General features: G+C 43.7%; 1 protein-coding gene across 1 annotated transcript in view; it reads left to right on the top strand.

Annotated features, from left to right (window-relative positions):
• The window catches only part of LOC145346972 (uncharacterized), a 464,774-nt gene that overhangs the window by 164,931 nt on the left and 276,011 nt on the right, over window positions 1-23,832 (top strand). Inside the window, exon 4 of the mRNA XM_080194876.1 lies at window positions 975-1,215. Within this exon, the coding sequence (XP_080051002.1) occupies window positions 1,087-1,215 (129 nt within the window). The 5' untranslated portion in view covers window positions 975-1,086. The remainder of the gene's footprint in view (window positions 1-974; window positions 1,216-23,832) is intronic.

A 23,832-nucleotide genomic window follows, 5' to 3' on the forward strand; every position in this document is an offset into this window, starting at 1 on the left:
TTATTTGTTCCAAGTAGGCTTACATTAACACTGCAATGAAGTTACTATGCTAGTCGCCACACTCCAGCACCTGAAATTTAAGCACCCAGTGTGGGGCTTGAACCCACAACCCTGGGATTAAGAGCTCCATGCTCAACCGATCTTGAGTTAGCCGGGTTGTACAAAAACTTTGGAGAAATGGCACACAACTAGAGGAATTGATGAATGCAGATATTTATATAATTATTTCCCACTCATCTCCCATTGCAGTTGGAAATTAAAAGCAACCTCCATGAAAATTCCACCCGTCATTTCTTTAAAAGCGATGCTCTGAAATTAATTTCTCCAGAAACCATGAATTATTCAGGTGACGAGGTTGTAAAACACTCTGGAGTGAGTGGCATAAAGAAAATTGGAAAGAGGCTTAGAGATGAGAAGATTAAATAAGAGACCGCATTTCTCCTGGATTTGTGACAGCCAGAGAGAATTCCCTGCAGAAATTCCAAAAGCTTTATTTACTGAGCTTCATCTTTTGAAATTTGTACCTGCGTTGCATAGTTTAACAGAGAAAGGTTCTGACTTAATGCAAGGGTGCCCCATTCCAGATCAGTGCAGTGTACAACTGTATTGGGAGACAATTTATCTTGGCATTTGGGAAGGGTGGGATGCTTTATCAGAGAGTTTGTGCAGACTTGATGGGCTGAATGGCCTCTTCTGCACTGTAGGGATTCTATCGGCGTAAACAGATGGCCACGACTACAGCCTTAAGTGTCTGAGGAATTATGGAATGGTGCTCAACATGTACCAACAGCAGTGAACAGCCCCAGTTCTGACCTTATGAGGGAGGAGAGGTCATTAGCAACTGAAAAGAGTTGTGCCCACGATGCTGCATCAATGCACTAGGACTGAGATAATGTGAGGCGCTATAAATGATGATGTTTTGTACTGAATTACAAGGTTAACTTTCCACTATGTTTTGAATGTTTTTACCCCAGGATCCGAAGGATGGTGTTGATAATGGGAGGACGTTCCATAGGCTGTGCGATTCCGACAGTTAGGAATTACTGATTCCTCCTTCACTGTGTCCAGAAGAACTGCTGAACAAACATGTCAAAGAAAGCACGTGGGAAGGGCGAAAAGCCCGAGGCATTAATAGATGCATTGCAAGCTGCCAATGAGGAGCTCCGGACTAAGCTTACCGATATTCAAATCGAACTTCAGCAGGAAAAAGGCAAGGTTGGTATTGCGATCAATATTAAATAGTGTTACAGACCACATTATTATTTCACACAACGACGTGAATAGAACAGCTAGTTAAAGAGGTTGAGATGATTCCATAAATTTTGAGAGCTGTTTATGATGTTAAGGCCTAGACCCGAAACTCCAAGATATGTTCTGCAGTTCATCTAGACTTCAACTTTTGTATGTGATTATGGCATTGATGAGTATAACATTCTTCATTCCAGGTATGATTCAAGTGACCCACCAGGAAGCTTTTAACAAAGCAAATTTTATTTAAGAATGCAGTTAGAATATAATAAAAAAATTAACATATCTTTTACTAATTCAAAATACTTAGACAAAGTATGATTCTTAACAGCTAACTATCTCTGTTGTTCCAATTTAAAGCAGTAACCCACACACATACACACTTCTTCAGAATTAGATAGCACAAAAACAAGACTGCTCCAGCGATGTTAGATTTACAGCTTTTTAACACTTTTGGACAGAGATCCCGCCAGCACTTTTCAGAGAAGAATTTATCCTCAAAACAGCAAAATCTCAGTGAGGTAAAATCTCTGACAGCTTCCAATCTCCAGACTTCAGAGACACAGAACAGAGAGAGACACAGCTCTCTCAACTCCAAAAGCAGCCTCTAAGTTTGAATATTCTGTGTAAACTCAGCTTCAACATCATATGATCATACTTGTCAATTATCCCAATCAAGCCCCACTCTGCAAAATCTCAGGGAAAACTGAAGAAAAGCATTAGTTCAAATTAAAACCAACATTTTAGCTATTAGAACCAATTATGCTGCTGCAGCAACAGTACTGTTGGTAGGATACTGGTAGTAAGGATGGCTCCAAGTGCATAAAAAACTGCGACAGTAGATCCTGAACAAGAACATGGCTCAAATACATTGCCCAAAGGCACAGCATCATTATAGTTAACATCACCTCCATTCTTCCAGTGTAGGTTATATTCCTCTTTATAATTTAATGCATAAATTAAAGGAATCTTTGCTTTTTTAGAATCAAGGTTAAGTTATGGGTGGAATTTTCAACCTTCGCGGGAAAAACATTGTGTAGCCTGCCGGCTGCACTGTCGGCTTTGCCTGCCAAATTCTTTTATACGTAGTCAAAACAAAAGGTCCTGGAGGTGGGTCCAACAACGTTGTGCTGGTGGGCCGGGCTCAGCAACTTTGGCTTTAAGGAGGCCAGGGCGCCCTTTAAAAATTGGTATGAATTTAACAAGGATGTGCAGTATCTTCACCCGCTTTCCATTGCTATGGGATTTCCTGGGGGAGGGAGATGAGTGCCCGCACCAGATTGCCATGTAAATGATGAGCAATCTTTCCTGCCAACCTGCCTAGATATCCTGCCCTGTGAGGAGGGCACCCACACCTGCAAACCAAGAGAAGCTGTCGTACACCTTTACATTCAGTTGTCTCAGATTTGATTTATTATTGCCACATGTATTAGTATACAGTGAAAAGTATTGTTTCTTGAACGCTATACAGACAAAGCATACCGTTCATAGAGAAGGAAAGGAGAGAGTGCAGAATGTAGTGTTACAGTCGTAGCTAGGATGTAGAGAAAGATCAATTTAATGTAAGGTAGGTCCATTCAAAGTCTGACAGCAGCAGGGAAGAAACTGTTCTTGAGTTGGTTGGTACGCGTCCTCAGACCTTTGTATCTTTTTCCCAGTGGAAGAAGGTGGAGGAGAGTATGTCTGGGGTACACGAAGTCCTTGATTATGCTGGCTGTTTTCTCGAGGCAGCAGGAGGTGTAGACGGAGTCAGTGGATGGGAGGCTGGTTTGAGTGACGTACTGGGCTTCATTCACAACCCTTTGTAGTGTTTTGCAGTTTTGGACAGAGCAGGAGCCATACCAAGTGGTGATACAACTGGAAAGAATGCCTTCTATGGTGCATCTCTAGAAGTTGATGAGAGACGTAGTGGACATGCCAAATTTCCTTAGTCTCCCGACTAAGGAAGTGTCGGTGGGCTTTCTTAACTATGAAATTGGCATGGAGAGATCAGGACAGGTTGTTGGTTATCTGAACTTGAAGCTTGAAACTCTCAACAATTTCCACTTTATCCCCATGACTGATGTAGACTGGGGTGGGGGAGGATGGATCACTGTGAAGGGTAGGCAACGAAGTGAAGAGGACTGAGCAAAAAATATGAGTTAGCCTTATTTTTGCAGACATCCATTGAATCCTGAAGGACTTTGGTCTAGCATTTTGGGGCTTCAGTCAGCAGCTCTGATTCAGATCCTTTGGGGGCCTTTCCATCAGATCCTGGAAGCAAGCATTGTAAAGAAGCTAGCCTGTTCTGGAGGGCACATCAGACCCGTGCCAATAATCTGAACTGACAAATCAAATCAAGCATAGCGCACCGAGGGTGCATCACACCTAATTTTGAGAGAGTGAATTGCAAAGGCAGTGAGGCTTTTAGGTGATTTTCTGTTTAGTGAACCCTTTATTGCGCTGGGCATTTTATATATCATGATTCTGCTGATATGCCATTCAATTTACTCATTTGGCCCATTCTCAATTATCTCCTACCCTACAGAAAATGGACATTTCAGACGAGAAAATATATTTATCTAAGCTTGTAATGGCTTATAAGATTGAGTTAAAACTTCAGTCAGCAGAATGTTTATTGCGCAATCTGTCACAGGGGGATGTGTGAGAGTAGACTAAAGCTGTTCAACTGGGTAATCGTGGAAACACCAGAGTACTGGTGGTTGGAATAAAATGTCTCTTATTGTCTTCAAAGTTTACTGGACCTTTGGGGTAGAAATGGTTCCCATTTATCTAAACTAAATTTGACTTCAGAAGCAGCAAAGTAGGTTTGATGATTCAAGTGATTTTCTTTGCGTGTGACTATGAAATTGGCAGATTTCAAGACAATTAAAAATTGATAGTGAAACTGCGGGAGGCTCAGATGATTGCATTTGTGCACCATTAGTGCAGGATTTTGTTTGCAAGCACAGGGTCTTAAATTAAAGAGAGACTATTTTGATTTGATTTGGATTAGTGTTGTCACATGGGGTACAGTGAGAAGTATTACTTCACGTGTGCTATACGGACAAAACATACCATTCATAGAGTACATAGGGGAGAAGGAAAAGAGATGGTGTGGAATATAGTGTTACAGTCATAGCTAGAATGCAGAGAAAGATCAACTTAATATATGGTAGGTCCATTCAGCAGATTGATGGCAGCAGAGAAGAAGCAGTTCGTGAGTTGGCTGGTACGTGATCTCAGACTTTTATATCTTTTTTCCAATGGAAAAGGGTGGAAGAGTGTATGTCCAGGGTGTGTGGGGTCCTTGGTTATTCTGGCTGCTTTAATGAGTCACCGGGAAGTGTAGATGGAGTCAGTGGATGGGAGGCTGGTTTATATAATGGACTGGGCTATGTTCACAACACTTTGTAGTTTCTTGCAGTTTTGGTCAGGGTAGAAGCCATGCCAAGCTGTGATACAACAAAAAAGAATGCTTTCTATGGTGCATTTGTAAAAAATTGGCGAGAGTTGTAGCGGACATGTCAAATTTCCTTAGCCTCCTGAGAAAGAAGACTAGGCATCAAAACGAGGTGCCTGAAATTCTGCTCCAGACCTGCGGAAGCCCAGCAGAATAGGCCAGGAAATGGTGCACACTCCAGTTTAAGCAGGATACCATCTCATAATTTCAAGTTAAGTACTTTCTGGTGGGTGGGGATGGGGGAATGATGATAAATTTACTCCTTGTTCTTTCCATTAGATCACTGAAGATTAAACATTTTGTTAGGAATATAAAACATTTAGATAGATAGAGTGGCTTCCTTTGGTGCTGTGAAGAATCCATGACTGGAAGGGGCTTTGGTGAGCTGAGACAGGGCTGAATATCCCCATTGAAGATGAAGTGCTGCGACTGGCACTGAAACCGACAGCTGAATCCAATTTAACTGGTGGCAGGACAATGGGCAGCCCCCGCCACCCCCCATCACCACCAAGGGCTGCAAGTTGGCAGTCTCAGCAGCGCCGTTACCTGCGGTGGCCAGTGCTGAGAGTGCAGGTCTAAGGAGAAAGCACCTCAATGACAAGGCACTCTCTAAGGGAGGTGAGTTGAGTTGGGAGATGCTGGGGCCTGGCTGGGAGTGTGTTGTTGAACACTGGCAGTGCTTGTGGCTGTAGGGGCAGCCACTGCCACTGGGGGCCCTATTGTGGGTGATGGAGTACCCTTAATGGAGTAACCCACATACTGTGAGGCCCAGATGTTTCACCGGTTGGTCTCCTCAGGTGGTGCAGTGTTGTCCCAACGTGGAGAAAATACCCATGGAGGCGAGAAGTGACTCGTAAAATGGAGGCGAGAAGAGGCTCTTAAACGGTCACTTAAGTGGTGGGTGACTACGCTACCAATTTCCCCACCATTGGTAATATGTTATAACAGGGAGAGACATCGGGACTCTCTCTCAAACCCCACCCTGGCCATTTTGCCAACCCAAAAAATTCAGCTCATTATTTCCGTGGGGCGTATGTTTAAAATAATCACCAAAAGAACAAAGGAGGACTTTAAGAACTTGATTTAGTATAGAACAGTTGCAAATATATTTGAAAAAGAACAGCTCCATTATTAGCATTCTACTCCAGTTAGACTGAAGCTTTGATAGCGCAATAGACCTGGAATAATATATTAAACTAGGCCCTGACTAGAATAGCCAATCTTCACTATACCCTGCAACCATTGTGCCAGAATATAGATACAGTGATGGGTGAATAAAAAAGTATGTTCAGCTCCGTTTAATCTCATCTGTGTGTGGATTATCATTCATAACAGTTTAAATTAACTGGCCTTGCTCTCTCCTTTGGCAGCCTTGTTCTGTTAGACATAGTGTACTTCTATCTATCTGCTCTGTTACTGTATGAATATGGATATATTAGAGCTATCTATATGAATACGCAGTGGTTAGCACTGCTGCCTCACAGTGCCAGGGACCCGAGTTTAATTCCTGGCTTGGGTCATTGTCTGTGCAGAGTCTGCACGTTCTCCCCATGTCTGCACGGGTTTCCTCTGGGGTGCTCCAGTATCCTCCCACAGTCCGAAAGACGTGCTGGTTAGGTGCGCTGGCCATGCTAAATTCTCCCTCTGTGTACCCAAACAGGTGCTGGAGTGCGTTTACTAGGGGATTTTCAGGGTAATTTCATTGCAGCATTAATGTAAGTCTACTTGTGTTACTAATAAAATAAAAGTGGGTATGTGTATATACTGTTATAAAAGGAGCAGGGTTAATTTAAACAGCACTAATTTCTCCTCTCATCACCCATCTGTAAACAGACAGTTGTTCTGAATTGTTGCCCTTTTTTATAAGTTGTGGCATTTCTTCCACCCCCTTGGTTTTAATGTGATCCAATTTTCTATTAATAAACCCACAGCAAACTTGAGATGGGGCCAACTTAAAGGGTTAATTTATTTGCACACATTCACAACACAAAAGAGGATTTGCAACATCCTCCCGACATTCAGAGAGTGAAGAGAGGGATTCAGAAATAGAAGATTTGCAGTTTAGAGACTACGGAGAAAGTCCTCTGGCCATTCACGCCCTAACGCCACTCTCGAGGAGAACAGAGAATTTGGTGCTCAGCCAGAGAGTCTCAGTTGGAGAATCTGGCCCGCTGTTTCATGTGAGTTTCAGAGTCTAGAATCAAATTGCAATTTGTTATTTCCTCATGGTGGTCGGTAAGCAGAAAACTGATGCTGGATAATTTAATTTTCCAGTGCTGTTGACTTCATGCAACGAGATAGGCACATGAAGGTGAATCAGTTCCTGTAGGTGGTGATATAAAATCTAGAGCAGAAGCAGTATAGATAGAGCCAGGTGTCCAACATGGGCCGGACTTTCTTTTTTGTGAGGCTGCCGGTTAGATGGTATACAGCAAACAGTGAGCTTTCCAGTCCAGCAAAGCAACACTACTGGTTCCAAAAGCCAGAGGCCCATGTCATCTCCACACTGCCTTTGGTAAGGGATGTGTATCCCTCATCTGGGTCCCCCAGATTGTTAAATGCTTCAACCATTAAGAATTGAAAGGGAGGTTGTGGGGCTCGTTACCTGAGCAGATTTGTGGCCAACGTGGCTTACGAAATGCAGATGGCCTTTGTATTGCTCTCTTTGAATTTGACCCCTGCAACCTACATAAGGTCATTAGTGGCTCCCCAGAGATAACGAGGTGTGACTTTCCCCAGAATTGCCAGGTAGTTTCCTTTGCTCAGAGGTACAGACATTTCTAAAGGTCCTCCTCCGGTTTTTAAAATTTTATAAATAGCCATGAGGCTATATATACTATATTATAAAAATGTACATTGTGAGGCTACATATATTATATTGTATTATAAAAATGTACAGTGTGAGGTCTTAAGTTCCCTCACAATACACCTATGTATATAGATATTTTATATATATCTGATACACATGCTGCAAGATGGATTAAATTAATTGCAACTTCTCCACTATTTAGTCCAGTGTGTAGCATATAGCAGTCTGCTTGATTGGCGCTTCACATAGACTATGATTTCACTCCCACTACCGCTGGATTCAGTGCCTACAGGATGCAAGGCAGCAACTGTACAATTACAAGGGGGCACAAGTTCAAGGCAAAGGGGGGAAAGGTTCAGTGGAGATGTGCAGGGGGAAGTTTTTTTATACAGAAGGTGGTGGGGGCCTGAAATACAGCGTCAAGTGAGATGGTTGAGGCAGACATGTTAGCAACATTTAAGACCTATCTGGATAGACATGTGAACAGGTAGGTATAGAGGGATACAGGTGACAGAACAACGTGATCGGTGCAGGCTTGGTGGGCCGAAGGGTCTGTTCCTGCACTGTACTGTTCCAAACAAAAACTCTCCAAGACTTCACTTAGAGTATGACCTGCATCACCTAGAAGGACAAAGACAGCAGGAGTCTTAACACTAATGCCAGCATTGGACTGGGGTAAACACAGTAAGAAGTTTCACAACAGCAAGTGAAAGTCCAACAGGTTTATTTGGTAGCTGCCACAGTAGCTGTGTACTGTGTCATGGCAGCAGACACAGTAGTGAGATGATTATGGCGAATACTTATATTAGTATGTAACCAGTGACAAATTTGTGTTGGATGTATTGTGACCAATGGGAACAAGATGTAAGGGTCAGCTGACCCAGTAACACATGGAACCAATCACAGAATGATGTGATAGCCAGCTGACCAACTGATTCACTGTAAGTAAGGAACTATGTAGAATTGTGGGAAGCTTGGAGTGGCCCAGGACGAGGTCCCAAGTTTGGAGTAACGATGTTTATTTATTAAACCCTTTGAATTATAAGTTGGAAAAAGTTTTGTTGTTGTTTCATTTGTCGCATTTTGAAGAGATCCTTCTGAAGAAAGAGCTTATAGGCTGTCCAAAGCTCCTTACCGTTACCAAGTGAAGAAGTGGGGAGTGGAACTAATTAGATAGTTCTATCAAAGAGCTAGCATAGACATGACAGGCCAAATGGCCACTTCTTGTGTTACAAGATTCTATTATAAAACAGTGTTTGGGGGGTTGGGGGTGGGGGGTTTGATTTGTTTATCTGGTTTTGGTTGAAGTCCATTACTGTCAGTACAACCTTGTGCAGGATAGTTACATTTAATGCAATCATAGCAAACACACACAGAAGTTAGAGTTTTCTGCTTGATTTAAATGGAATAAGAAATTCTTAACAAGATTTGTTTATGCTGCGGCAGACCCATTAGGGCCAATTTATTGCGGAAGCACTTCCGTCTGTGTGTTGCATCCTGCAATGCTTCTGCCATTCCCCGCTCTCAGTTTCAGCTGGTGGTAAAACAGCCGCAGTGCAGCAAACATGAGGCAGTTTATTGGGATGAGCAGCTCTGCGAACAGTCGTCTGGTTTTATCGCCGAGGTGCAGGAGGCCCTACAGTACAGAAGGTCATTCAGACCATTGCACCTGTATCGACCACAATCCCACCCAGGCCCTATTCCCGTAACCCCACCCTGCTAATCCGCCTGACACTAGGATCAATTTAGCATGGCCAACCCACACATTTTTGGATTGTGGGAGTAAACTGGACCATCCGGAGGAAACCCATGTAGATGCGGGGAGGAAGTCCAAACTCCACACAGTCACCCGAGGCCGGAATTGAACCTGGGTCCCCTGGCACTGTGAGGCAGCAGTGCTAACCACTGTGCTGCCCATGGAGCTGGAGGTGAAGTGTGCTCTATAGAACCTAGATAACCCCTGGCTTCAGGCAAGAACAACATCAGAAAGAGTTACCTGGGCCATGTCTGTGGAGCACCACACAAAATAGTATGGGTGTCACGTCTCAGGAGATGGCTAATGAGTTTACCACCTTGAGAGACGAGCAGGAGCAGCAAGGCAGGACTGAATTTGTATGCATCTGCGTTTTTGCCCGCAGGAGGTTTGACAGAATGGAAGTGTTTCCTCCTGCAGTACGCAGCAGGCAATTTTGGCAACATTCTTCACCAGCAAACACCCAGACAGAAATTGTCAACTTCTTATTGTAACGGAACGCCATTAATTTCATGCATGTGGTCATTCAGAGTTAACCAAGTCATATTGTGCCCAAAAGAGATTCATACAATCTCTGTGGTGCCGCAGGAGGCCATTCAGCCTTCGAGTCTGCACTGGCAACAATCCCACCCAGATCCCATCCCTATAGACCCACGCACGTACTCCGTTACTCACCATGACACCAATTGGCAATTTAACACAGTCAATCCACTCGACCCGCACGCACATCTTTGGAGTGCAGGAGGAAACCAGAGCACCCGAAGGAAACCCACGCAGACATGGGGAGAACTTCCAAACTCCACACAGACAATCGCCTAAGGCCGGAATTGAACCCGGGTCCCTGGTTCCCATGAGGCAGCAGTGCTAACCACTGTGCCACTTATTACCCAATAGATGAATGGATATTGTGTGGTGTAATTCAGAAACTCTGTGTGAATGTCAGATATTCAGCAAGTTGCCATGGTTTCTAAATCCTGCAATAGTTGGAAATTTGGGGCACAGTTTCAAAGTTTGCAGATCTCGCATAACTCAGAAGTGTAGATAAACAATGAGAAGGAGAGTAATAGATTTCAAGAGAACATTGATAGGTGAAATGGACAAACACATGACAGTAAAACTCAGTATAAAAGTAGTGTGCTTTGAGAAAGAAGAATGGCAACTGTGGAGAGAGAAAATAGAGTTAAAGTTTCAAGTAGAACGTAAGGACAAGGGGGACCCTATCGTAGTTCTGGCAGGGAGGGGAACGTTGTCAGGCCAGAGCTGCAGGAAATTGGTCAATGCCGAACTTTTGGAAAACACTAATTAGAGCCAACAAAGGGATGATATTCAATTCTGGGTGCTGTTCTTTAGTTAAGATGTTAAGTACTTAAAGAAAGTAGAATCATAGAATCCCTATAGTACAGAAGAAGGCCATTGGCCCATTGAATCTGTACCAACCAGAATCCCATCCAGGCCCTACTCTCGTAACCCCACACATTTACCCTGCTAATCCCCTGACACTACAAGGGTCAATTTAGCATGACCAATCAACTTAATCTGCACATCTTTAGACTGTGGGAGGAAACTGGAGCACCCGGAGGAAACCCACATAGACACAGGGAAAAAAGTACAGGGCAGGTTCACTCTCAGAAAGTGAAGAAAGTTTAAAAGTTTGTTTATTAGAGTCAGAATTAAACTTACATTAACACTGCAATGAAGTTACTGTGAAAATCTCCTAGTCGCCACACTCTGGTGCCTGTTCAGGTGCACTGAGGGAAAATTTAGTATGGCCAATGCACCTAAACAGCACATTGTGGGAGGAAACTAGAGCACCCAGAGGAAACCCATGCAGGCACAGGGAGAATGTGCAGATTCCCCACAGACAGTGACCCAAAGCAGGAATTGATCTAGAATGAGAGGCTTCATATTTGTGGAGAGATTGGAGAAGCTGGTGTCATTGCCCCTTAAGGCAAAGAAGATTAAGAAGAGATGTGATGGAGCTATTTATAATCATGAACTGTTTAATTAGGAGTAAGTGAAGAGAAACTTTTTGCAGCAGCAGAGGATCGGTAACCAGGAAGCACAGATTTAAACTGATTGTCAGAAGAACCAGAGGTGGCATGAGAAAAACATTTTTACACAGGGGTTAATTGTAATGATCCAGAGTGCCACGCCTGAAAGCATGCTGGAAATCAGTTCAATAGTAACTTTCAAAAGTGAATTAAATATCTCTATCAAATAGTCTACACAGGTGTAACGGGCTGAATGGCCTCTTTCTGTTTGTTTCATTCTGACTGGGGGATGTTAAGTGTTGCGATCACTTTGGAAGGGGCAGAAAGCAGTTTGCCTGATTTTTTTTTTCTATATGATTCCATTATTAGTATTGTCAAGAATCTTCTTCCAACACGTCTTGTTGGTGACTGTAACAAGGCAGTACAAGAGTTTGGGGGACAGTCCACTATCCTGTCACCTTTCTTGAAGAATGCACACAATACCAGGGAGGCAAAGGGAGAAAACAGTCAAAAGCATCATTGTTTCAAACTTTTGTTCCTTCTGTACATTTCCTTGACCACACTGATGCACTGAAAACCTCCTCTTTGTTTTCTGTTAATGGCACTCATTATAATTGTCTGTTACACAGAGAAATATAGAAGATAGGAGCAGGAGGAGGCCTTTTGGCCCTTCAAGCCTGCTTTGACATTCATTATGATTATGGCTGATCATCCAACTCAGTAGCTTGATCCTGCTTTTGCCCCAGAACCTTTGATCCCATTCGCCCCAAATGCTATATCCAGCCACCTCTTGAATATATTCACTGTTTTGGCATCAACTCCTTCCTGTGGTAATGAATTCCACAGGCTCACCACTCTTCGTGCAAAAAAATGTCTCCTGCTCTCTGTCTTAAATGGTCTATCCCGAATCCACAGACTGTGATCCCTGGTTCTGGACCTCCCCCACCATCGGGAACACCCCTGCATCTACCTTGTCTAGTCCTGTTAGAATTTTATAAGTCTCTGAGATTCCCTTCCATTCGTCTGAACTCCAGCAAAAACAATCCTAACCTAGTCAATATCTCCTCATACATCAGTCCCGCCATCCCTGAATCAGCCTGGTAAACCTTTGCTGCATCAAATGTCATTGTCTCCCATTTTGTATTGGATTCAGTACATTAGATATTGTTTCCAGATTCACAGTGAGGACGACTTGTGCGGAAAACTGACTGAAAGTTACAATCATACCAGATCATATTAATTTAAATTGGTTCTACTTGCTTAAGAAGACACATTATGGAATCTGAATAAAGATAACTTTTCTCTGAATCATGGTTATCTGGGAATCCCTGATCTTTGTGGTTACAAAGATAGAAATGTTCCTCAGCTCAGAGTCATGGGTACATTAATCTGTACCCTCCCGTAACATAGTAATGAATCTTGAAACAATACAGTGATTGTGGAAAAGTACTGGAGGATGGAACTAATATTGCTGAAAAAAGAGACATGTTATCAAAGCTTTCCATCTTATCAGAACAGAATGGCAAGAGTACCAAATCTCAATTTGTACTGCATGAGAAGAGAGTGCTGATCCGTTGGCAAGTGGACCCTGATTGGCAGAGATATTGTGCCAGAGAATGCACCAGGGAACAATTAACTGCCAAGCTTCTGTTTAACTTCAGACTAGTCAGGTCAACTCTGAATGGTTGAGGCATTATCATGGGGAATGAAACAGAGAATGGCTATCCCCCAAACTTTTGTTTAATTGAAAAAGGTCCAAAATAAGGCGTTTTTCTTCCTGTTTGGGAAGGAGAGAGCCATGTGTATGAATGTATGTAGCCTTTAGCACATGTATGCGTGTCACACTATGAGTCAGATAATCCTAAATACTTGTTGGTGTGATTCTTAGCACGACCGGGGTTGTTTAGTTAGTGTTGCCTGATTGCAGAATCACATTTAATGTTCGACATATGTTCTGAGTTTCACAAGCACAAGTTGGTTGAGTACAGTCTGTAGTTTGCCTGTTGTGAACAGCTGAAGGGACGTGCTGTTTGATATGATTTACCTGTAGGTGCTACAGACCTTGTATGTTCTGCCAGGGCCACTCTGCTCCACGTATCATTACGGTATTGATTTCAGCATAAAAAGCTGAAGAGCTAAATTCCAGGGATAAGGTGAAGGGTGGGTGCCCTTTGGCATCAAGGCACCAACTGATGGCAAAGAGTAAAATTGAATTGATTGGAGTCAGAGACATATTTTACCGTTTTGATTTCAAGTGCTAGGCGGACTTGAAAGTGGGAGTGTTTCAGATCCGACTTTTAGACATGTGCTGAGGTGCCCCCATACGCACTCTGCCTGCAAAAATATCAGCGGTTCCGGTTCGCACTGCAGAAGCCTGAGGGTGGGGCTTTACGCACCCAAAACCCTGCAGCTCTGATCGGCGCCTCCAACTGCGCATGTGCAGAAAAACAACGCTAGAATGCTGCTCTCTGCCACATTGCTCCTGGGCCAGATAATGCCTCCCCCCTGGCCCCCATAGACATTGCCTCATCCCCACAGTATTACTGACCCCCTTGTCTCCCCACCTCCCCCCTTTCGCCACTCAAACCAATTGTGGGCCCCTCACCCCCTTTCCCGCCCCACCGATCTCAGGCAGAGTGGCAGCAGACCATCCTTCCCCTCCACTGATCTCAGACAGAGTGGTAGCGGCCCCCCCTTCCCCCTCATTGATGTCAAGCAGAATGGCAGCAGAACCCACTTTCCCCACCCCCCCCAACCAACCTCAAGCAGAGAGCCATTGGATGCTTAGTAGTTAACTCCTCACTAACTGGAACTCCCAAAATCAGACTTCTATGGAGCATATCTGTTTTGTGCCGACTCTGAATGAGCTAATGCGGTGGTAAAGAAGGAAGTGCTCGTAAGGTTGGGCGTGTAGGCCATTAAGCCAATTTAAATGCATACAAATGCACCTAAATGGTCACCGCGCCCATTTTGGGTGCAGTGTCAATCACGGCCATTTTCGGGCTTTGGTTGAGGGGGAATTGGCACAGAGGTGGGCACAGATCACGCTACTCGCCTTACGCCTAACTTACTCAAGTTTTCATGCCTGAAAACAGGTGGAATATGATGGTAAAATCGGGCCCATAGTTGGACTTGTGGGAGGCTAATTATCTCAACCCCAGGATACTGTTGCAAGTGTTCGTCAGGGCAGTGTCCTCAACCCAACCATCTTCAAACGCTTCATCAGTGACCACCCTACAATCATAAAATCAGAAGTGGGAATGTTTACTGATGATTGTACAATGTACAACTCCTCAGATACTGAAGCAGTTCATACCTACATCAACAAGACCTGAACAACATTCAGGTTTGGCTGATAAATGCCAAGCAAGATACACCTCATAGTGACCATCTCCAACAAGAGAGCGTCTAACAATATCTCCTTGATATCCAATGGCATTGCCATCACTGAATCCCCATTGCCAACATCCAGATGGTTACCATTGACCAGAAAGTTAACTGGACCAGCTACATAGGTACTGTGACTTCAAGAGCAGATCAAAGGCTGAGAATGCTGTGGCGAGCAACTCGCTTCCTACTTCCCAAAGCCCACTGCCTGCAGGACAAAGTCAGGAGTGTGATGGAATATTCCATATTTTCCTAGATGAGTATAGCTCTGCGAACAGTCAAGAAGCTTGACACAATCCAGGAAAAAAACCAGGTGTCTAATCCCACTTGATTGGCACCCCATCCACCATCTTATATGTTCACACCTTCCACCACTGATGAGCTGTAGCTGCAGCATGTACCATCAACAATATATACTGGGCTAAGATGCCAAGACTCTTCAACAACACCTCCCAAACCCACAACATCTATCATCTAGAAGAACAAGGGCAGGAAGTAGCCTGATTTGGCAATATATCACTGTTGTTGGGTCAAATTCCTGACCTAACAACAATGTGAGTGTCTTCATCACACAGACTGCAGCAGTTCCAAAAGGTGGCTCACCACCACCTTCTCAAAGGTAATTAAGGATTGGCAATAAATGCTGGCCATGCCCATGGCATCTACAACTCCTAAATATGTTTTTAAAACTGGTTTATTGTTGCAGTTAAGTAGCCTTTAAATTTGGAGTAAACGCAGAACAAATATTTGCTACAGTTAAATCATTGCAATTATTTATAATTCAGGAAGTGACATGTGTTGGTTCTGTATAATTCAATCCCCTCCTTTCAATGAGGACTAATTATGCCCTTTATCTAATTACTCATATCAAACAAATCCTGAGGAAGTTATGAATGAATCGGTGCCAGGGCAAGTTCCAGTACTGGGTTTACGCTGCATCTAGCTCCAAAACATAGCATAATCTGCCACTATCCATAAGGATTTATATAGGTTTTAATGTTTTTAATCAGCTTTATATTTTTACAATTGATGAAAGGCATTCGTATTGACAATGGGCTGTGTACATTGAACACCCCTCGTTACAAGGCAGGGTGGCGAAACAATGACAGATGGTAGCTGGATGGTGCAGTTCACAATCTGTTACACCCAGTTAAGGTGACTGCGACCTTTGGCATGCCTATGCGAATCAGCATGAGTGCAGTGACAGCAGCTCTGCGATGAATTCAATATAAGACTCTTATCATGCTGTCTGAATAATTGGTTTGTACAGTGGAAGACCTCACCTGATGCCTACTGGTCAAGTGTTTCTATTGGCATTTCCGAATAAAAAGTTAAAGGGTGTGAAATATTCACAGTGCCGATTGTGGGCAGAGAATACAGGAATGTACTATCCAAAGGCTAATTACAGGACATAAGAAGTCTCACAACATCAGGCTAAAATCCAACAGGTTTATTTGGAATCATGAGCTTTCGGAGCACTGCTCCTTCATCAGGTGAGTGTTGTGAGACTCCTAACTGTGCCCACCCCAGTCCAATGCCAGCATCTCCACCTCATAAATACAGGACAGCAGTTTAAACTTTAATATCTCTGCTTCCCTCCTACTTACTTTTTTGTGAGATCTTAACCTTACAAATGTTAGATCTCATTTTTTTTGCAGTCTTCGTAGGTGATGAAATCTGTCAGAAAGCATAACCAGTTTACGAGTTAAAATTCATTTTGAGTTGCATCTTTCAAAACGCCAAAATGAAATAAATAGTATTTTTTAAGTATATTTATTAGAGACATCGAGGTTTACAGCATGAAAACAGGCCCTTCGGCCCAACTTGTCCATGCCGTCCTTTTTTTTAAAACCCTAAATTCCAATTGCCAGCATTTGGCCCATTTCCCTCTATACCCATCGTACCCATGTAACTATCTAAATGCCTTTTAAAAGACAAAATTGCCTTTTAAAGGACAAAATTGTACCCGCCTCTACTATTACCTCTGCAACTTGTTCCAGACGCGCACCACCCTCTGTGTGAAAAAATTGCCCCTCTGGACACTTTTGTATCTCTCCCCTCTCACCTTAAACCTATGCCTTCTAGTTTTAGACTCTCCAACCTTTGGGAAAAGACATTGACCATCTAGCTGATCTGTGTCCCTCATTATTTTATAGACCTCTATAAGAGCCTCCTATGCTCCAGAGAAAAAAGTCCCAGTTTGTCCAGCTTCTCCTTATAACTCCAGCCATCAAGGCCTAGTAGCATCCTAATAAATCTTTTCTGCACTCTTTCTAGTTTAGTGTCACAAGTCGGCTTACATTAACACTGCAATCGATTTACTGTGAAAATCCCCCTAGCTGCCACACTCTGGCGTCTGTTTGGGTACACTGAAGGAGAATTTAGTATAGCCAATGCACCTATCCAGCACGTCTTTCAGACTGCAGGAGGAAACCGGAGCATCCGGAGGAAAACCTGGCAGATACGGAGAGAACATGCAGACTCCGCATTGACAATGATCCAAGCTGGGAGTCGAATCTGGGTCTTTGGCACTGCAAGATAACAGTGCTAACCACTGTGCCACCGTGTAGAATCTGTTAGGCCAAAATATACATTGAACAGCGTATCAAGGATCAAGTTCCTTTAATGATTTGATCGTTCCTTGACGCAGGGATATATAACTGAGTCAGGAATAAATTACATTGCGATCTGTCTCCTTTGTTTATCATTGAATAGAATCCCTAGTGTGCAGAAGGAGGCCATTTGGCCCATCAAGTCTGCACTGACTTTCCAACAGAGCAACTTACCTGACCCACCCCACTGCCCGATCCCTAACCTCCATATATAAATTAAAAGACAAGTTCCCCTCCAAGCCACACACCATCCTGACTTGGAAATATATTAGCAGCTCCTTCAGTGTCCCTGGACAGACTTGTAAGAGAATACAAGGGGAATGCCTCCCTCCCCCCAGTGAAACTGAATACTCCTGTCAATCAGAGTACTTTAAAGGAGTCTGACCACACCTGGAGCTTCTGAAATCAGCCAAAGGCAATCCCTGCTGTAGAATGGAGTGCTGCTGCTATTTTGAAGACTTCCAGGTATTCAGGGGGCTTGGATATTAATGTGACCAGGCCACTTCAAACATTTTACAGGACACAGACAACAATAAAGATTTTTTTAACAGAAAGTTGCCCAAAATCACCATGCTTAGAGTGATCTTCATGTTTCCCAGGGCAAGAAGGACAAGGCCAGCCATGAGACTCCCATTCTGGAGGAGAGCCCAGAACTCAAACCCTTCCCTTGCCTCCAGTCTGAGCCCACCCAACCCCCAGATCCCTTGGAGAACACTCCCCCTGCAGCCTGACAATGGCGGAGGGGCACATGGGCACAGTACTTACCTCCTTGACCCCATTTGAAGTCCAAGGCAGTTGGTCCACACGTATCAGGACCTATACTGTTTAACACCCCCAGGACTTCCCACTGGAGGGATGGGAGGATCCCAGGAGACTGGAGCCTCTGACTCGATAATTAGAATAAAATGACTATTCTTGAGTATCTATTAGGTTCTTGCCAGTCCGGGCTTGGACTGTGAGATTCCATCAGAAATCTGGCCTGTAGTTAGTGACCCCAGAGAATCACCCCAATACATTCATATGACTTCAACACAACTGAGGCAAAAGGTTGCCCTTATATTTTCTCCAGTTGATTCCTTCATGTCACAGGACATAAGGTTTGAGCTGTAGTAAATAATTATATGAGTAAGGACATTCTTAGAAGTGGGGGAAAGGTATAAAGGCAAGATCGAAGAGGGCCTGTGAAATAAACCCATAGACGCTAGTGTCCCTTCACCAGATTCCTTTTATTTACAAACTCAGTTCCACTCCTCAGATTGCTTCAGGTACAAAGTCAGGATCTGGAGTGCCAGTAGCCCTGACACTGCTCTATATTTATCTATACAGGTGAGACTCCCTGATTGGGCACCCAATCATTACCTCAGTCAGGAAGCTCATACTCCAAGAGTTCTTGAAGTTATGTTCTGGGGCAGCACAGTGGCTAGCACTGCTGCCTCATAGTGCTAGGGACCTGGGTTCGATTCCCTGCTTGGGTCACTGTCTGTCTAGGGTTCATATGTTCTCCCCTTTTCTGCATGGATTTCCTCCAGGTGCTCTGGTTTCCTTCCACAGTCTGATAGATATGATGGCCAAGTGCATTGGCCGTGCTAAATTCACCCTCAGTGTACCTAGGTGCCGGAATGTGGCGATGAGGGGATTTTCACAGTAATTTCATCTGCAATGTTAATGTAAGCCTACTTGTGACTGATAGATAATAAATAAACTTTATGTTCTATAAGGCCCACCTCATGGGCCTTGTTGTGGTAATTACAGCCTGGAATATAAAGAGTTGCAACCAAGGCCTTCAGAAGAAGTAACAGGTTTGAAAAGCAAAGGTCTGGGGCTATCCTCCACAAGCCCAGTGCAAATCATATTCTATTGTAAACTCAATCAATGACAAAGGGCAAATGCAGTCCGTTCTGTCAGATGCTTGGGGCACTTGCAAGAACTGAGACTCCAGCCACAGAGCATAGACACACATTCTCTGCAAAATGTTTCTCAGTATGTTAGGAGCTGCCTCGCTGCATCATTATTTCAGATGATGTGATGCACACACTGAAGGCCAAGTGAGGGCCATCATATTTGCTTCAGGATTTCATCATTCAGGCCTCAATGGCCATTATAAGAGGCACATTTTAGAGACGTGTCAGGTGCAAATGTGGCTGAGATGTTTCTTCATTCTGAGAGTGGACATGTGGATGGTATGTCTATCACCCGGTTTTCCCGGAGCGTTCTTCATATTATTAGTTACTTATCAAAATTACTGCTTAACATTTAAATGCAAAGTAATATATATATAACCATAAAAGCTAAATGTCATGTACTGCATGTGGTTGCATTCATAATTCAGTTTTGTGTTCAGAAGAACAATTTTATCTGTTTGGAATGAAGTGCTTTTTTTGGTCATTGTTTTTCACTATACATACGTCATTATAAAACTAGGCTGTGAACTCCACCCCGTGGAGATAATTTTAACACTTATCTACCCACCTAGCCTTTTATTTTGTGGATCATGCTTTAATTTACATGTCAGTGAAACATTCAGTTTGGATTTTACCATCTTACAACTACGTTGAATTACTGACAAATCCCTACAATGCAAAAGGAGGCCATTCAGCCCTATCTCCCAAACCCTACGTATTTACCATGCTAATCCCTCTAGCGTACACAGCTCTGGACTCTAGGGGCAATTTATCATAGCAAATGCACCTAACCCACACATCTTTGGACTGCGGGAGGAAACCGGAGCACCCAGAGGAAACCCATGCAGTCAGGGGAAAAATGTGCAAACTCCACACAGACAGTGACCCAAGCTGGGATTGAACCCAGGTCCCTGGAGCTGTGAGGTGGCAGCGCTAACCACTGTGCCACAATTGGTTCATTAGCCACAAATTTTCATAAGCTCCACTCTTTGCAAGTAATAGTGGTGCAATATTAATGGCAGTATTAATGTCGTGAAACATAACCCATCTGCAGTGTATCTAGGAGTCGCTGGACCTGATTCTAATCCAGACTGGTCTGGATGAATAGAATGGGAAAGGATGGTTAAAATCAGGTTTGGATGACTCGTGCTGCATCTCTGACACATCTGTGCCCTCAGCTATTTTAACGGCCAGAATTCCTGCAAAATGGAGACCACCCACCCCTGCCAGGCAGGGGGCTGCATTATAATTTGGAACTCACCTTCTGATGGTTTAATTGACACAACAACACAATTGCGATTTCAAGTAGTGGGAAGCCAGCATGGGCAGGAGAGGCCAAAGTAAATTAATTGGGAAGGATTCATTGAGGGCCGGGTGCTCCTGTGCACCAATAAAAATCTACCCCTTGTTACGGCTGCAATTCTGTACAGCACGGAATGTTATTTAACTAATTTAAAAATATGTAACTACCTCAAGGGTATAATTGAAATGATAAGGGACGGAAAAACCATTTTGGAGCCATTTTCAAATGTGTAATATTTCTGTGTTGCAAAGTGGCAGGTCTTTTCAAAATAGTGCGAAATTAATCATTTGTAATCTGTGTTGTCTTCCTTCAGTAGCAGACACAAGCTGCTAAAGTCTCGCACATCCAGGGAATTGGGAAGTTTACTCAGTGAACACAATGCGGTGGAGCGGGATTAAATGAGGGAGTTAATGCAGCTTGCGGCATTTGTAAAATTAACATAATGCCCTTAATATTGTGCAGCGAATTCTCGAAATAGAAGAATCATTCTGCATTGGGAAAATTGTGCCCACGCACCCGTGAATATCATTGAGTTACATCTTCCTGTAATTATCCTTCATATATGAGGAGACTCAGATTACCATCTCTGATATGTAGAGGTGGGATTGTGGTCGGTGCAGACTTGATGGGCCGAATGGCCTCTTTCTGTACTGTCGGGTTTCTGTGATTTCTATGAAAATAAGAAGCAGAACCTCAAACGTAGTAATCCAGAGATTATTACCTGAGCCACATACAAATTGGCATTGACAAGTCAGATTAGAGAGATGAACGTGTGGTTCAAAAGCTGGTGTGGGAGAAATGGATTCTGGTTCGTGGAGAACTGGCACCAGTACTGGAAAAACGGGGGCTGTACCATTGGAGTGGCCTACACCTGAATCACACTGGAAGGAGAGCCCTTGTGAATTAAATAACTTGGGAAGTAAAAAGGGTTTGAACTAAATAGTGGGGGCAAAGAATCAAATTTGGGCCAATGTGGTATATAAAAGCGTAGAGGCAAGGTAAAGAGGAAGGTATTAACATGGGAAATGAAGAACAGATGATGACAGGAAAGGATAGAGTACAAATTTACATATTTTCTGAAAATCAATATTGAGTTCCAGGCCTTAAGGATTTTGAGGTTCTTCTCATTTGTTACGAGCGGTGGTTAGCACTGTTGCCTCACAGCAGCAGGGGCCGTGTTCGATTCCCGGCTTGGGTCACCGTCAATGTGGAGTTTGCACATTCTCCCCATGTCTGTGCGGGTTTCCTCCGGGTGCTCTGGTTTCCCCCCACACTCCAGAGATGCGTAGGTTAGGTTGATTGGCCGTGCTAAATTGCCCCTTAGTGTCAGGGGGATTAGTGTAGTGAATTCATGGGGTGAGAGGGAAAGGGGCTGAGTGGGATTGTTGCCAGTATCAGCTCGATGGGCCGGATGGCCTCTTTCTGCACTGTGGGGACTCTACGATATGTTAGAAAGAAAGTGAACACTTTGAAAAGCGTTACTTTTACTCCACCCCCTTCCTTGCACCAACTGCTTGTTTTTAACTAATGATTAAAATGAGTCTGGCTTCCAAGGATAAAGATGATTTCGTAACAAATGAGAAGAACTTCAAAATCCTTAAGGCCTGGAATTCAATATTGATTTTCAGAAAATATGTAAATTCAGATCTGAAATGAGGTTCCATCATTGGGTTAACCTTTACAGCAGATAAATTTAAGATTAAAAGCGCAACAGATTTGCATGTTTTTTAACTGTCCATTCATCACAATTCTCTCAAGCTCTGTAACCCATTGTAAAACTGTCGTGTCTGTGGGGTTGTAACAGCTCAAACTTCCCTGAATCCCATTAACAATGGCAGAGCCAAGTAGCCTTGTGAGAAAAAGTAGCATCTGCTTGACAGATGGGAAGCTGCAAAGCAGTGTGGATTCTTATGGTTATCTCCATTTTGATCAGGCGAATAAGTACCTCCGTGTAGCTGCAATGCTCTTAGTTCCCATTCTCAAATTTTCTGGCCCTTCCTGTCGCAGGATCTCCAGGCCCCACCAAAAGCAACATCACCCTGCCGCCACTGAGGTGGGATTCCTGTGGTGGGACAGATGAGTGATGAAAAACGCCACAGATATGAGTGGAAGTAGAAGGTCGTGCCACTGGCTAATTGCCAGCCTCCTCCACTGCTGCGGGCGGGCTCCATTAAAAAAATGCAATCTATCTTGGACTGTTTGGGTGGGATCATGGAATCCGTACAGTGCCGAAGCAGGCCATTTGGCCAATTGAGTCTGTACCAGTATCAATCCCACCCAGACCATATCTCTGTACCCCCATGTATTTATCCTAGCTAGCCCCCCCTGACACTAAGGGTCAATTTAGCCAATCAACCTAACCTGCGCATCTTTGGACTGTGGGAGGAAACACAAGCACCCGGAGGAAACCCACGCAGACATGGCGAGAACATGCAAACTCCACTTAGATAGTCACTGGAATCAAACTCAGGTCCCTGGCGCTATGAGGCAGCAGTGCTAACCACTGTGCCACACTTCCAGTTGTGCCGAATGCTTATGGCATTTGGCATGGCTCACTGTTGGGGAACCCGCCGCAGGCATCACCTATTGTGAGACCAGAAGATCCCATGGGCGAGAAAGGCTGGAAAATCCCAGCCTTTGCAAATGGAAAATGAAGTGAATTATCCTGGAGTGAAAATAATGTGTGTGGAAGCCGTTTATATAGAGAGAAGTTAGAGAGTTGGGAAATGGAAATAAAGGGCTGTATTTTCTCTAAAGTTAATGAAAACCTTGCCTTTAATGAGATTCTGATTTCAGTGCCAGTGTGAAAGATGCAGAATGAATTTAGCAGGGCCTATAACCTTCATTTAATCCCATTCTGTCTCAGTTATGTTTTGAGTTTGTCACAATAGCAACAGTATAAAATTATTTCTCTATGCGATAGCAGATTTTCCAAAACTGTTCAAAGTAAAGCACTTTCGCTGGTTGATTAAATGTCAGCCCGCCTGACCAACCTGTTTCAGTCAGCGGTAACAGTGTGGATATGAGGATTAGCAGTTGGAGCTTGATATGGTTGCAAACAAAACACTTAATAATTGGTACAGAGTATGAGTTGAACCGACTACACACTGTTTCATGAGCTCTGTCTAATGTGAATTTAGGGCAAACAGGCGCAAAAACTTGGTAAAGTCAGGCGTGAGGCCATGAACGCGATCCACGCTCGCGTCTGCGCTGATGGCCACTTTACCAAGACCCTAAAATGACCACAATCCGATTCGCACCCGAAATGGGTGCAACAGTGATTTAAATGTATTTGCATGCATTTAAATTGAATTAATGGGCTGCCTACCCAACTTTACGCATTCCCCCCTTTACCATCGCATTCGCCCGTCCAAACATGGTCCGCA

This window comes from Carcharhinus amblyrhynchos, chromosome 1 (assembly GCF_965287045.1).
Source record: "Carcharhinus amblyrhynchos chromosome 1, sCarAmb.v2.hapA, whole genome shotgun sequence".
In the NCBI taxonomy this organism is placed as follows: Eukaryota; Metazoa; Chordata; class Chondrichthyes; order Carcharhiniformes; family Carcharhinidae; genus Carcharhinus; species Carcharhinus amblyrhynchos.